General features: G+C 34.7%; 1 protein-coding gene across 1 annotated transcript; it reads left to right on the top strand.

Annotated features, from left to right (window-relative positions):
- The first annotated feature begins 4,478 nt into the window (after positions 1 to 4,478).
- LOC100931789 (olfactory receptor 11G2-like) lies at positions 4,479 to 8,138 on the top strand. The gene is made up of 2 exons (XM_012544257.2): positions 4,479 to 4,504; positions 7,214 to 8,138. The coding sequence occupies exons 1-2, from the start codon at positions 4,479 to 4,481 to the stop codon at positions 8,136 to 8,138; spliced, it is 951 nt and encodes a 316-aa protein (XP_012399711.2).
- Positions 8,139 to 16,735: the final 8,597 nt, after the last annotated feature.

The following is a 16,735-nucleotide window of genomic DNA, read 5'->3' as shown; positions in this document are numbered from 1 at the left end:
GATTCACAAGTCAGGATTGAGTCAAGAGACTCACAAGTCCAAGAGATTCACAACTTCAGTGGAGGAGATTCACAAGTCACAGCTCCCACAATCCCACTCTTGGAGGAGCAGTCAATCTTTGAATTCACATCTCTATAAAAGCATATAAAAGGACTAGCTCACTGGGAGCATGGGGAGATTGAGAAGCCAGGATTCAGTTGGGCAGAAGAAAGGATGCGGAGAAAGCTAGAGGCTGAAGCTGGCAGAGGCAAAGGACTAGCAGCAAGAGCTCTTGGAACAAAGGAGAGAGATAGGCCTCTAAGAAAGCTAACTAGGCTATTTTGGAAGAGACAATAAAGAATCTGAACTTTTAGCTCCTGACTGCGTTTGAGGTGATCATTACACAGAGCTAAAACTAAAGCTGCCTCCAGAAGTTCCCCAAGAAATCTGCTCCCAGAGAACGATTATACTTTAGAGAAGAGAACACTATAAAAGACTACATTGAGAGAGGTTTTTTTTCACTCTGTCTCTTTCTTTGTTATTCTGTTGCTCTAAGAATTTCCTTTTTTTCAGCCTCCTTTTCCCTTTTATTCTTTATTTTTTATTTTTTATGAAAAAAGACTAAAAAAAATTCTATTCCTCCCTTTTCTTATCTTCTTCCTTTTCTCCTTCTTTTTTTCCCCTTCCTTCTTTCCCTTAGTTTCCTTTCCTATAAAATCAAGGAAATTGAAATAAGGTCTTTTTCATCTCTACTATGATATTTTAAGGTTTTTAGGTATTAGGAAAAGAGCATTGAGTGGGCTATAATTTCTCTTTCAACTCTCTTCTTAAAATCATTTATATGTTTTCTCTACAGTCATTATATTATAATCTCTATCAGTTTAATTGCATGAATTTCAGTCAGATTTTTGGAAATACATATTTACATGAAACATATGCATGCATACATATATACACAAATATTTGTATATGAATGCATTTATATGTATATACATAAATATTTATATATATATTTTTAAGTCTTGTTAAATTTTATAGAGGGAGGTATTATAAAGAGATAGAAATTGAAGGGGTCAAAAATATAAACAACATAGAATAGTAATTAATAATTACTCTTTATATAATACTTCAAGATTGACCCAGTACTTTGTCATTCCATACTCTGATTAAGTTAATTCTATTTGTCACTGCCTTTTGAAATACAATTAGTTGTTCAGTAATTCATGAATCTTGCTTTTACCAATATTTCTCTAGTCTCTTAAGCTGGATGAAAAAAAAGCCTGAAGATTTCTTACTCCTAATATAAGAAGAAACTGATGGAAAAGAGAATATAAAGAGGCAAGTTCAAAAAGAAAGGAAGTAAGAAATAAAGGGGGAAATAGATGAATGTAGAAGATGAAAAGGGAAAGGAAAACAAAGAAGAGATCAGATCATGGATAGGCTTTGAGATAGAGATCTAGTTAAGGATGACAAAAATATTGTTAATAATAAACAAAAGAAACTTAGTTGTAGGCATAAAATTAATTATTCAGTCATTAATACTAATTAAATTTTTCTGTAGTAGGTAGTGATTTGCAGAATTTAAAGATGATTTGTTTGGGGGGGTCACTATCATTCCATGATCCAGAAGAAGCTTGTAGTATATATTTTATTTCTCATATCTAAAATCAGAGAATATAAAAATAGGTAAAGTGAAGAAAACAAAAAGGCAAAACCCTAACCAGGGTACCTGTTGCTGACCCCAGGAAAATGCACAACTAAAATGATAAATAAAGCAAAAGATCATTGGTCAATGTACATTCACCATTCCATCTCAAGATATCTAGGATTAGACTGACACAGCTTTGCCCCAAGATTGAGTGCAGTAAATGTTTTGAGATGATATTATACTTAGATTTGGCAAAATATAATACTTGGATCAAAATAGGAATCCCTCAGGGTAAACAGAGTAACAACCTCATAGGGGATAAAGAAAGGGTACAAATTCCTATTTTCATCACTGAAGAAAAAAATCCTCCCTGAACATCACATTTCTAATATTGCTTTCAGTTTTTCCCAAGTGCTCCCAGGATGGAAACCCCAGAGACATAGTCTTGTAGACCATAGGCAATAACTAACAGAAGAAAGACATATATGTCTGACATGCTTCTCTTTGTGAATCACAGCTTGAACTTACCCTTTCTTCCCAGAAGATCAGATAGGGAAAACAGAATTTGATCTGAAGTAATAGTTTCTATTCTAAGAATATGAATTTGGTGAGGGAACTTTTCTGCCTCCTTTGAATTAAAAGGGAATATCAGTTATAGTGTTTTTAATTCATTATTGTAATCTATTATTTCCATATTCTTTGTAGATAGGTTTTCACTAGCTTCCTGTAAAATTCCTGTAAAAACATCTCCTATGAATCCAGGGGAAAAATAAATCAAAATGCTGCTATAGAAAACAACATTCTACCTCCATTCAAATTCAGATTCATACCTTTTCCTTTTTTGTTACTTTCAGGGTAAAGAATGACACAGGGGAAGGACTCTGCTTTGGACTAACAAAAGATGAGAATCAATGCAGATCCTCTCAGAGAGCTGATGTCTTTTATTCTTCAAAACTTTGATTACAATCTTCTAAAATTCACTTCAAATCCTGGACCAGGTTTTATAAAATGAAATAGAATTGGTGCCTAAAAGAAAAAGAGAATTACTTCTAGAATTATCATGGTGATCTTGTTCTCTTCTTCAGAAGCCAATGCAGATGCATGGACCATCTATAGCAGCTTTGACTGGAATTCAGGGAAAACTATAACCAGTATGGTAAGCCGAGGGAATTGACTTTGGGTCATAAAAGATCATTTGAATCTTCTGATTGAAACTAGTGCAGGAATTTAAACTATGAGTAATTAATTTCATTTATGCAGAACTTCATATGCACTAACTACTTTGATCTTCTCAGCAATCATTCTGAAATAATTTGTAAAGAAAAGATTATTATCCCCATTTCTTAGAAAAGATAACCAAGTCTTGGAGTGTTGACTTCCCCTTTTCCAATGTCCAACCCTACTTGTTTGGGCTCTTTCCTCATTGTTGCTGCCACCTTTTGACACTAACATCTACTTCTGGATTCCTATAGCACCCATTTATCATTATCTCTATCATTTGTTATCATTACTGTCACTGTCTCCCAATGTCTACCCTCTTCCTCAAGAAAGTATTACAGTCCTTTTAGGATGAAACAGCACAGGTTATCATGTCTATGTATTCCGATACATTTTTAGCTCTTTCAGTAAGGCCCAGATTTGGAATCATTGTTCAGTCATTTCTAGTCATGTCTGACTCTATAATCGCTTTTAGGGTTTTCTTGGCAAAGAGCTGGAGTGGTTTGCCATTTCCTTCTCCCGCTCATTTTACAGATAAGGAAACTGGAGCAAACAGAGTGAAGTGACTTACTCAGAGTTATCCAGTTAGTAAGAGTCTGAGCCCAGATTTGAACTGGGGAAAATGTGTCTAACTGACCAGATCTGGGCCTCATCAACTGCATCACCTAGATGCCCTTTCTACCTTTTTACCTTTATTTTTTTTCCTTAGGACTCACAGCTGTTCCCTAAATGCAGAAGAGTTTCTTAGACTGATGTGAAGACATTTCACTCATCCTTCTCACCCAAAGGTTCCTGGTTCTGATTCCTAAGGTACAGTAATTTGATTTTATTAATCTTTTGCCTACCTCAAGACACAAGCAGTGTGATCCCCATGGAGTAAGCATTTGTTGATTCTTTTAGGGACTGAGGACAAGCACTCACACACTTTTCCATTTGCCTCTCTTTGTCTCCCATAACCCCTTCCAGGAACTGGGTAGAATGAATTTCAACAAAGCTTCAAGAAAGCCTTAGAAATCCTGGTGGGTTAAGAATCAAGCTGATGGCTAATTCCTAAGTAGATTCCTTTAATTCTCATATTGAATGGTGAAAATGGAAAAGCCATAAGTGAAACCCATAGTGGCAAAAATGCATGTTCTCATTATATGGGTCTTACAAGGATGTTCTATGCTGATTTTGACATCTGATTTGATTCCCTAAGCACAACATCTAGTTCTGGAATCTTCTTACATCTATAGGAACAGAAGAGGGATAAATCACATTAGCAAATTAGCAAAGAATAATCTACCAAAGGGCTTTTCACATTCAAAATGCTTGGTTATCATACAATAATCCACAATGTGAAATGAACCTGTTTAATCCAATCAAATTCAACAATAACTTTTTAATTTCAACTGTTTGTAGACCATTGTTCTCAGCACAGATATGATTAATATCACAGTCTCAAAGAAACCTGTTAAATCATTTTTCCCTCTAATAATGTCTATCTGTCTATTATCCAGACATCTACATCATAGAATATTAAAAAGAGTACTAAATGAAGAGAAAGGAGACCTGAGTTCTAATCCTGTCTCTGCAAATCACTACCTATGTGATTTTACCTCTTATAATCTTAATTTTCCATGAGACACAGAACATGAAAGCTTGGGCTACCCCATTGGGGTAGAAACAACAGGATAATCACAATAGTACCAAAAACAAATTTTTATGGAATGAGGATAAGTCTGTAGGGGAGTCTAGAGAGGAATGTTTCCAGCATCATTGGCTGCAAAAAGTCTATTTATGGTAGGTCTTTTTATTTAGATCATCCCTGGATATGCAACTTAGACAGTCACATATGTCACCAGGCAATTATTCCAGATAAATGGGTGTCACTTGTGCCCTAGGCTCAAGCTTCTATCACTTCCTTACTAAGTAGATATTGATAGTTCTTTTAACAATTTGCAAACAGCAATTACCACTATATATGAACCTGAGTAATGTCCTTTTTATTCATGATATCTTATGTAAAATTTGCAAATTTTTGTCTCCTCTTTTGAGATATGAGAGATTCAGTTGGTCTTTAGGCAGATAGTTTTGTAGCATGGCTTCCAATCTAAACTCTGCCAGGTGTCTCCAGCAGGATGTAGTAAGCATCTATCCTCCATCCCAAGTTTGCTAGGATTTAAGTTTATTCTAGGGAAACTCAATTAGACAGTGTCATTAGATCTCTTCCCAGATAAGTACACTAGCAGTCCCCTATCCTAATTCTAATCCTTAGTCTTAGATTCTTAGGGATTCTTAAAACAAAACCCTGCAAAGACTGAATAGAAGCTTCTCAGTGGTCAAGAATATTCTAAGAGGGCTTCTTCAAAGATGCTTCTATTTCTCTCTATTTTCTCCTCCAGAAATATTTCCTATGAAACTAGGAACATCAAACTTTCACTCCTGTCCCCTACATATGCTAGTGACACTTCAGCTTCGGTATAATCTCAGACAGTCCTAGAAAGTGGTCTGAAGATGATCTCACCAGGGTCCCCTTTTCTTAAAAGTTACATTTTTATCCTTTTCATTCCCAGCACTACCCCCATTGCTCAACTTTTCCCATGCCCCCATAGCATTCTCTGCTATTTCTTCATGTTTGTACTTTTTCTCACAAACCTCAATATCTCCCTAAAATTACCTGTTCCCACTTCCTGCCCGGGGCAACTAGATGGCATAGTATATAGAGTGCTGAGCCTGGAATCAGAAAAACTCACTTTCCTGAATTAAAATCTGGCATCAGATACTTATTAGCTGGGTGACCCGGGGCAAGTCAATGAATCCTGTTTGCCTCAGTTTTCTCATCTGTAAAATATGCTAAAGAAGGAAATGGCAAATCACATCAGTATTTATGCCAAGAAAATCCCAAGTGGGGTCAAGAAGAGTTGGAAAAAACTGAAATAACTGAACAACAAAAAACCTCCTACTTGGGGCAAATATTCATTCCAGTGGCAAATGTAGACCACATATTTCTCTACAATATGCTCTAGCCACTTTCATTTTCCAATCCCTCTACTTTGGGCCCTGTAACTAACCAATGACCAACTGTTCTTAGCCTCTGCTTGAGGCAAGTGATAACTGATGTGGCAGAAAGAAATAGACTCGTGCCAGATACTTTTCTGCTTTCAATTCTTCCTGGTCTCTATTTCCCAATCCTTACTCTGCCCTGACTCAGCTATTGCCTTGCAGAGTTGCAGATTCCTTTAGTTAAGACTATGCAAGGATCTCCCTGTCATATTACAAAGGGATTACATATTTACCCACAAATAGACAAACATTATTGCCAAATAGTCTTTTGTATATCACCTTCCTTTTCATGTATAAGGATTTTTCTTTCTTCTTTTTCCTTTTTCTCTTCTGAAAAGCAGAATAGCCAAGGCCTGCAGACATTAAGATCCTGTCACTATTATACCTTTTGTAACTCAAGAAGGGTTTCAATCATAGCACCAAGAACCACAGCATGAAGAAAGAAAGCCCTTTTATTGAATGAGGAATAATATGTTTACATTTAACACATAGAAGATTTCAAGAGAGGTCCTACCAAACTGGAGTTGGTAGGGAAATCCCATTATCATCACCAGTTCTATATGAAAAAGATTTCAAAGTACTTAACTAAAATGATGTTGGATTTAGAGAGCCTCTGAGCCTGCAACCTAGGGAGCATGTTTGTTTCTAGGTAAATTTATAGTCAGAATAAGTTTGTTCAAAGGATCGAGTGATAGACCTAGATTTAGGAAGACCTGTGTATTTACTTAAGTAATATTGTGACCTTGAACAAATCACTTAACTTCAGTTTTCTAATTTGTAAACAGCTTCTACCTCACTGAACTATTGTTAGGATCAAATGAATTGTAAATAAGCAAACCCCATATAAATGCTAGTTATTATTATCACAATCCTCTTTTCACTATTTGTATGGAAAGGTGTCAATACTTCTCTTGATTGGGTGCAAACTAAAACAGATGGAGAACTTGTGTTCTCTTTTCTTATAAAGAATTTAGAAAATTCCCTAATTACTACAGGAAATAAGACTAGATAGTCTCAGTGGTCTCTTCCAGTACTAAATTCTATGATTTCAGTGAATGAGAATTCTCAAAGAATAATTCTTTTACTTTTGTTCACAGTAGTATAGGAACCATTTTGCTTCCTAATTCAAAGTAGATCCTATGCTAACTGCCCTCAAAGCTCAGAAGAGCTATCAAGTTTTTTACCCAGTTCTATTCTTTCCCACTAAGAATTACACTAGATGTCTCTAATTTAATGTTTAAGAGGCAACAAATGTAAGGTGATGGGGGAGCTAATCATTCTTGTCACCTTCACAGGATAGGAAGAAATGCCTTCAGATACCAGGAACACTTCCGGCACAGTAACTGAATTCATCCTCCTGGGTTTTCCCAGTCGCTGGGAAATTCAGGTGTTACTTTTTTGTCTATTCTCTGTGACTTACATTCTGACTATACTTGGAAACATGGCCATTGTCTGTGCTGTTTACTGGGACCTCCGGCTCCATACTCCCATGTACCTGCTGCTGGCTAACTTCTCCTTCCTAGAGATCTGTTATGTCAACTCTGATGTGCCCAACATGCTGGCCAATTTCTTATCTAAAACCAAAGCTGTTACCTTTACTAGATGCCTTCTTCAGTTATATTTCTTCTTCTCCCTGGGTACCACAGAGTGCTTATTTCTTTCCATCATGGCATATGATCGTTTCCTAGCTATTTGTCGCCCATTGTACTACCCCACCATCATGACCACTAAATTCTGCAGTAACCTAGTCATCTTTTGTTGGGTATATGGTTTCCTCTGGTTCTTAGCCCCAGTAGTCCTTGTTACTCAGCTACCATTCTGTGGTCCAAATGTTATTGATGATTTCTTATGCGACTTGGGTCCATTGCTGGCCCTGGCTTCCGATTGTGTCCCTATCCCAGGGACAGTTCTCATATGTGGCACAATGAGCTCCCTCCTTATCTTTGCCACCTTCTTCTACATCATTGGATCCTACACAGTAGTGCTGAGAGCTGTGCTACAAGTACCCTCAGTCTCAGGCCGGCGGAAGGCTTTCTCCACCTGCTCTTCACATCTAGCTGTGGTTCTTCTATTCTATGGATCTGTCATGATGACATATGTGAGTCCAGGCTCAGGACAAGCAGAGGGGATGCAGAAATTCACTACATTGTTCTACTCTGTGATGACCCCTCTTTTCAATCCCCTTATTTATAGCCTCCGGAATAAGGAAATGAAGGAAGCCTTGAAAAAAGTTCTAGGTAGAATTTAAGAACTTCCCATTACAATTAAGAGGCAATCCCAAGGCCATTTTTATTCTTTCATCAGGACCTGGGATTTCATCTCTGTGGGAAGTTCCCTGGTATGAAAATATCCCTTCTCAGATACATATTGGTCTCAGATACATATCATTTATAACTTAGGGTTTTAGAGAGTTGTCTGGGAACATTGAGAGCTAAGTGGCTTGTCCATTGTTACATAACTAACATTTGCCACAGATAAACTTTGAACTTTGGGGATACTGACTTCAGGGCTAGAGCTATTTAGTAATTATAAGAATAACAAATATTTATATAACATTTATTCTTTGTCAGACACTGTATTAAGCACAATTACTATTTTCTTTGATCCTCACAACTTTAGAATATAGGTACTTATTGTTACTCTCATAAGAAAATGGAGACAAAGAGGGGTTAATAAGTAATTTGGCTGGTGTCAAGCATCTAGAAAATATTTGAGGCCAGATTTAAACTTCAGTCATCAGTACTCTATATACTATGACACCACCTAGTTGTCTCTTTTTTGTGTCCCTATATCTCAACTCCAAGATAAATTGAAACAGTTTATCTGTTAGGTGAAGGGTAAGAGGATTTATGACCAAATGTGATTCATGATAGCAAAAAAACTGTAAGCAATATAACTTGAGATTCCATGTATGCATCACTGATAATCTTCTGCCTAGGGGAAGATGATTTCCCTGAGGTACTAACTATACCCATATGTTGTGATAGAATTGAACCAGGTTAGTAGCATTTGGCTCACATGTTCACATTAGTCTCTCCATATGCATTTTGACATTTCATTTAAATAATGTACATTTCTTCTGGGAGGTCTAAGTAAACTACATGATGTCTTATCTTCATTTTTCCTGTGGACATTCATAGTGAGGAAAAAGATGTTATAGAAAAAGATGGCACCTATAGGAGGAAGGACCAGATCATACTTTAGTTACAAAGCAGTTCAAAAGAAACTTTTTTGCATATCCCTATTCTCAAGAAATTACTTTGTATTTGCTTAGCTATATACATGTTGCTTCCTAAAAAATTCCTTGAGGGCTTAGACTATTTTATTTCTGACTATGTATCTCTAACAAAGACTAGCCCATGCTAGGCTCTTAATCAATGCATGTTGAAAGAATACCCAGAAAACTCCAGGAGGCAAGCTCATTTGAACCTTATAAAATAAATAAAACAGGTGTGGTTTTTCACCTGAAATGCCAGAAACAGCTTCCAAAATGCAAAAATAAAAACCTCCAAACATTTAAAAGCTGAAAAATAGTCGTTAAATCTTATCCATGAATAATAGAAAATCATTTTAATCACCTTCAAAAACATTCTTTTCAAATATGAGTCCTGAAACCTTTAATTGCTTACATCCTTGACTTCTAACAGACTTATCTAAGTGAATGAGTAAGGAGTCTCTAGGTATTGACAAATGTGTAGCTGACATTGACTTTATAATATAGTCATCATTGACTAGCTTTCAATCATTCTCTGCACCTGAATCCTCACTGAGTTTGGAGTACAAGGCTTCTTCAGAGTTTTACCTAGCATAAGAGAATGCAAGTAAAGGCCAAAGGGACACATCACTCTTCTATGAAGAGAATCGAATCTTTTTCTCCATCCTGTCAAAATAATCAGATCTATAGTGACAATGTAAAGGCCCATTGAGAAACCAATCCAGATTCTGGATTTCCTTATTTTTAATATGTTGTCTGAAGGCAATCTAAGAATAAGAAAAATATTATTTTCCTTGTAAACAACATTAGGTCAACCAATTTATCTCATCTGTTGTTGGTCACACCAAAGTGACTTAACAATAGCAGAACCATTAAAAATATTCTCTCTAAAGTTATGTATTACTGATCTTTTCATCTACTCTTTAGGAAGATAGGACAGATCAACAATATGAAAGAGACCCCACTTTGTATTCAACTAACCTACTGAAATGGAATTGTCTGGCATAAAGCACATTTAATCTCACCAAAAATAAAATAAAAATAATAATCCCTTTGCTGGTAAGATTATGTTATATAGAAATACCATTATAATTTTAATGAACAAGATTAGCATCCCCAAAAGAAATATGAGAATGTACATCCCTCCTTTCTTTACAATTATGTAGAATTATGAATGTGAAAACTGCATATAATGTTGAATTCAATTGACATGTTGGTTAGTTTCACTGAACCACTTCTTTTTTTAACTTTACTTTTTTCTCAATAGTATATTATTTTTCTAAATATACATGGAAATAGTTTCCAACATTCATTTTTGTAAGATTTTTGTGTGCCAAATTTTTCTCCTTTCCTTCCTTACTTTTCCCAAGACAGCAAGCAATCTGATACAGGTTAATGTTTGAGCCAATGAAATCCAATGAGAAGGGAGTCCCATATTGTTCTGAAGTTTTTCCTTGTATTAAGTCAAAATCTGCCACTTTACAGTATTGACTCTTTGTTTTTAGTTCTGTTCTCTGGGGCTAAGCAGAGCAACTCAAATCTTTGTTTTATGTACCTACCTTTCAAATTCTTAAGCAGAGATATGCTTTCCCACTAATCCCTCTCTTATCTTCTAGAGAAGATTTTTTTAGGGGGAAAAACAGTTTTTGCAGAAGTTTAACTATGTTTAAGGCCCTCTCTCATTTATGTTTATCAATGTTCAGCACAGAGCAATATGTTGATCCGAATTCAATTCAATGAAGAAATAGATAGATAGGTAGGTAGATAGATAGAACATTTAAGTGCGCACTATATGATAGGTGATGTGCTAAATGCCAAGAATAGAAGAATACAAATAGAAGAAAACAAGATGGCCCCTAACTTCAAAAAGTTTACATTTTAATAGCAGAAGACAAAATATAAAGGAAAGTTGGAAAAGAAGTCAGGTAGAAGGAGAATACCCATGTAGGATAAGACAAAGGTAGGGAAGAGGATTTGTCCAGAGTGAGACAAGTTGTAAATGGAGTAAGCAACAGGGTTGGAGTTTCTGAAAAAATGGCACATCTCATACAACGACTCACCAATCAAGATAGCAGACCTCAAAGCAGAATTATTGCCTTAGATGAGAAACTCAGTGGAGAGGGGGGAAGAACAGCACTAAAAACAATACTATATTGTATATAATACAGTAATTAATTAGTGACATGAAAAAATATTGTTGATAAGGCAAAAGAATTGTCCTTTTGTTCTCCCCCCACATAATTACTAAACCACAATCCTATTTCACTCAAAACTTATTTATGTGATATTGAATAAGTAAACTAATAGTTCTGGGCTTTATTTCCCTCTGCAAAAAAAAATGAATAAACTGGATTCACTCTCTAAATTCCTTTCTGGATTTATTTTTTTTTTAAATTTTAACCTTCTGACTGCTAGTCCCACATCTTATTGTCTTCTTTTAATTGATATCCTTTCTTTTCTTCCCAACTCTCTCTATTTGGGTTTTCCATAGATTTAGAGGTGTATGAAACTTTAGAAATTATTTTGTCCAAGTCCTTCATATTATAGATGAGGAAAATGAAGGGCAGAGAAATTAAATGGTTTGCCCAAATTCATTGTTATGAGTGTTGTAAATGACAGAGGCAAGAACTTTAGGACTCTTCTAACTCCAGTCTCTCTACTTAAAGCATTACATGATATCAAACTTAGAAGTGCCCCCCACAGATCATTATGCCTGAAAAGAAATCTGCTATATATTTCCAACTAAGTGTCCATCCAACTTCCACTAAGATATTTTTGTTATAATAAATTGACTATCACTTAAAGCAATTCCTTCTATTTTGGGGACATCTCTAATTCTTATTTCAATTTAATTTCAGTTTAACAAATGTTCAAGTGCAGCAATGTGCAAGGCATTGTGCTGGGATCTGACAATAGAAAAACACAAAGGAAATAGTGTCTTCCCTCTAGCATTTAATATCTAGAGGTAGTAGGTGAGAAGAAGAGCACAAAACAACACACACACATAGAGATAGAATCACAGAGGGGAATTTATGTTTAAAAGGTTGTCTTTAATAATATTAAGATTTATTTGAGAAAAGATTTGGGAAGCCCTGAATATGATCAGAATTGATTATTATTATTATTATTTTTAAAAAGTAAAGGAAAAATAATTATATATTAACAGATACAAAAGGACTCTAGTATTATGGGAACCTTGCACAGAGTAGATATTCAATAGGTGTTAGCCTAAATAAAAATATATTACAATCATTCTGAAGAAGGATTCCAAGAATGACAGGTACTAATGAAAAGGAAATATGGCACAATTTATCCCTTGGCATCCTTCAAGAAAAAGCATTGGAAGAAGAACTTTAAAATGAACTTACTCTTATATTGGTTTCTTCCTCTATCAAACACATTGGGAGATCTTCACATCAATATCATTACACTTCTTACTCTTTGTATCTCCCTTTCAGAAAAGCAATGAAATAAGATTAGTAGACTGTAAATGAGGCCTATGGGATTCCCTACAGCATTCCAGGATAGAAAGGGTTATAGCCATAGCCAGTAATTTAACATGACAAAAAATAACAAAGACACTTCCTCCTTTCCAGTCTTTCACTCCTACCTTCTTTATAAGCCAGCTTACTATTCCAGATAAGGGGTGCCCTTCCAATATTAATTAGTCAAATCCCTCAAAACATACTTTACTTAGTTTTTACACAACCCCTTCAGTCCCCTGGCAAGAAACTTACCAAGATTGAAAGAGATATACACCATCATCAATACTACCATGCCAATTTCTTACTATTTTCCCCTCCCTGCTATTTGTTGGCACTATTGTTTATTGGCTTGTCCCTTAATCTGAACATCAAAAGATCAAAATGCCTTCAATTTCTTTTTCTAATACAATAAATATCTCCCTTTCCTCTTTCTCTTTTTTTCATCCTCTTCTTAAGGGAAAGAACCATAGCTTTTGTTTCAAACACATGGATTTGTATCCTGGCTATATTTCTTGCTATCTTTGGGCAAGGTATACATGATCTTTCTGAGTCCTTGGTTCCCTAAGATACAAAATGAGAGAGTCACTAAGAACATCCAAAATTCCTCTTTTCTTCTTTTCTGTTTCCTCCTCTTCACTTGTTTTTTTTGTATTCTGTTCTTCATCTTTTGTTCTTTTCCCTTCTCCTTTCCTAATTCCCCTATGTTAGATCCCAGAATATCATCCTTTTAGCTTCTTCATTGATCATCAATTATTCACCCAAATACTAGTAAAAAGAGAGAAGATTCTGGATCACAAAGTATCTTTAGAAATACAATTTTCACTATAATAAGTATGTTTAGTCACCAGTGTCAGAAACTCCTAGGTCCCTGCAGGCCAGTTTACTTCTACCAAAGAGCTAAAAAGTTAAAGGATTCTTATTTACCTTTAATTAATAGTATGCTCCTGAAGAAAAGTTCTGGATGAATGTTAATGAATCTTAGTTGTGGGGTATAACAGTCAGTCTTTTTAAAAAGCACCATAGTAAAAGTGACTGCTGTCAGCAATTAGAGCAGATAAAATAATTCCCTACTGCCAGGAATCAGGAGGCATACCAGTGATTAACAACCACATTTAGAAAAGTTTCTGTGAAGTACATTAAATTGAGAGATTCTGATTCCATTTCTGATGAACTAGGTGGAGGAAATATTGGAGATCTAGATGCAATGTTTGGAGAAGGAAAAAGACAATCTGTTGAACAAAGAAGATCAGTTCCTCTTGTCCTCAGTCTTTGAATATTGGTTGGTTGTTGTCTTCATATTCAAAAATGAACAAAATGACATTTTTATATTAGGGGTCAATGTGTAGTTATGTCAGGCTGTGGTTGATCATATCCATTTCTGCTAATCTATGCTTACTTTGGCATTAAAGTCATCCAAAATTACAAGTTTGTCATGTTTTGGCACATTGATAATGAAGGTCTCCAGGTCTTCATAGAATTTTTCTTTGATTTCATCCAAGATTTCATTCATGATGAGAATATACACCATGATGATACACTTTTCTGGAAGTGACAATAAAATTGACATGAGCGTGCTGTTCATTTATTTGGGGATATATAGCAGCATCTGCTTTCTCCACAATTATTGCAGGAAATTTCCACATCAAACTAGTACTCATCTTCTGGGTGATTGACTTCCTCTGCTATCCAATCTCTTTCATATCTCAGTTATCATTCTTTGCCCAAAATTTCACTGACCACTTTGTGACCCAGACACTAGAAAAGCTCTCTCCTGCATTCCTACCACCAAGATTGATCATTTCAATTCATATTCTCTCTCTCATCTTCCTCACTTTCCCTTTCATTTTTGGATCCTACGCTTTGGTGCTCATAGTAGTCCATAGTAGTTATAATAAGATTTTATCTACATATGACTTCCACTTGATTTTGATTTCTCTGTTCTATGGGACCCCTTTTTTTATAATCTACAAAACAAGGAGATGGCAACTCTGTAAAGTCTAATATGGATATAGAAATCTATCAAACCCTGCAGGAAAATGGGAGAGGAAGGGGATTTTTGAGAAGGGGTGAGGTTGATAGAAAGGAGGGTTATGTTGGGGGGAGGGGTAATCAGAAGCAAATACCTTTGAGGAGGGAAAGGGTGAAAGGAGAGAGAAAATAGAATAAATGGAGAGGGGGGACAGTTAGCTATAGTAATTATGAAAAGAATTTTGAAGCAAGTTTTTTTGATGAAGGCCTTATTTCTCAAATGTATAGGGAACTGAGTTGAATTTAATTTTTTAAAAAAGAGCCATTTCCCAACTGATAAATGATCAAAAAATATAAGCTATGCCTGAAAGGACATAAAATCATACATATCCTTAGACTTAATAATACCACAATTAGGCATGTATCCCAAAAGAGATGGTAAAGAGAAAAGGACCTTTTTGTGCAAATATATGTATAGCAGCTCTTTTCTCAGGACAAAGAACTGGCAATTGAGGGTGTGTCCATCAAGTCGAGAATGGCTGAATAAATGTAGTATGTGATTATAATTATTGTTCTATAAGAAATGATAAGCATGATCTTTTCAGAAAAACCTGAAAAGTTTTCCATAAGCTCAAGCAAAGTAAAATGGACTATGTATAAAGTTTACAAAGTAATAGCAAAGTTGTGGGATGATCAACTGTGAATGACTTTGCTATTCTCAACAATACAATGAACGAATACTATCCTAAAGGACTTATGATGAAAAAATGCTATCTTTATCGAGAAAAAAAATTGATTTTGTCTACATACTTTGGGGTGGGAGATCTATATTTTCTTTCACAATGTTACTTTTATGGAAATGTTTTGCATAACTTCACATGTTCCTTCTCTATGAGACAGGATTTAGGGAGGGAGAAAGAGAATCTGGAATTCAAAATTTTTAAATTCTAAAAACAAAAGTAAGAAATTATTTTATAAATGTAAAAAATTGTTTAATTGAGGAAAATAAAAATATTAAAACAGAAAAGACTGAAGGAAAGAGACATAAAAGTATAAACAAGGGGAATATAGAATGGAGGAACATAAAATAATCATAACTGTGAAAGGGATGAACTTTCCTACAAAACAGAAGTGGATAACAGAATGGATTAAAAACTAGAATCCTACCATATGTTGTTTACAACAAACATTTGAAACAAAGAAATGCACACATAGTAAAAGTAAAAGAGTAGAATAGAATATATATTTTTACTTCAGCCAAAGTAAAAAAAAAAAAAAAAAAAAAAAAGATAGGGATAGTAATCCTGATCTCAGACAAGGCAAAAACAAAAATAGGTTTAATTAAAAGAGATAAGGAAAGAAGCTACATCTTGCTAAAAAGTACCACAAACAATGAAATAATACAAATACTAAACAAATAAGTACCAAGTACTGTAGCATCAAAATTCATAAAAATGTTAAGTAAATTTAAAAAAGAAATAGACAGCAAAACTATACTACTGGACCTCAACCTCTCCATCTCAGAAGTATTTAACCAGAAAATTAATAATAAAAAAAAAGAACTGAAGGAAATGAATAGGATCTGGGAAAAGTTAGCTACGATAAACCTCTGAATGGAAATAAAAAGGAACATATCCTTTTCTCAATGGTACATGACACCCACCCAAAATTTGACCATGCATTAGGAATAAAAACTTCATTATCAAATGTAGAGAGGCAGAAATATTAAATGCATCTTTTTCAAATCATGATACAATAAAAATTACAAGTAATATAAAGCCATTGAAAGAACAAAAATTAATTGAAAAATAAATCATTTACACTTAAAAATGTGCGCCAAACAAATCATAGAAACAACCAGTAATTTTATCAAAGATAACAACAATAAGACAAGATACTAAAATTTATAGGATACAATCAAAGCAGAACTTAGAAAAAATTATATATCTCTAAATGTTTACATGAATAAAACAGAGAAAGAGCAGATCAATGAACTGGGCATGCAACTAAAAAAGAACAAATTAAAATCCCCAAGTAAACACCAAATTAAAAAATTCTGAAAAGCAGAGAGAATAAGAAAACTGAAAGTAAGAAAACTATTAACCTAATAAATGAAATTAATAACTGTGTTTATGAGGGAAGAGGGGGAACAATAAAATAGATAGTTTGGGTTAATTT

Source organism: Sarcophilus harrisii, chromosome 2 (assembly GCF_902635505.1).
Source record: "Sarcophilus harrisii chromosome 2, mSarHar1.11, whole genome shotgun sequence".
Taxonomy (NCBI): domain Eukaryota; kingdom Metazoa; phylum Chordata; class Mammalia; order Dasyuromorphia; family Dasyuridae; genus Sarcophilus; species Sarcophilus harrisii.
This window is presented reverse-complemented; position numbering and strand designations above follow the sequence as displayed.

What these genes read in the sequence shown, in the direction of transcription:
- LOC100931789 (XM_012544257.2), top strand. Translation starts at nt 4,479, where the DNA reads ATGAAAGCTTGGGCTACCCCATTGGG. An exon ending in GCTTGGGCTACCCCATTGGG is followed by an intron (nt 4,505 to 7,213) that starts GTAGAAACAACA and finishes TTCAGATACCAG; the next exon opens with GAACACTTCCGGCACAGTAA.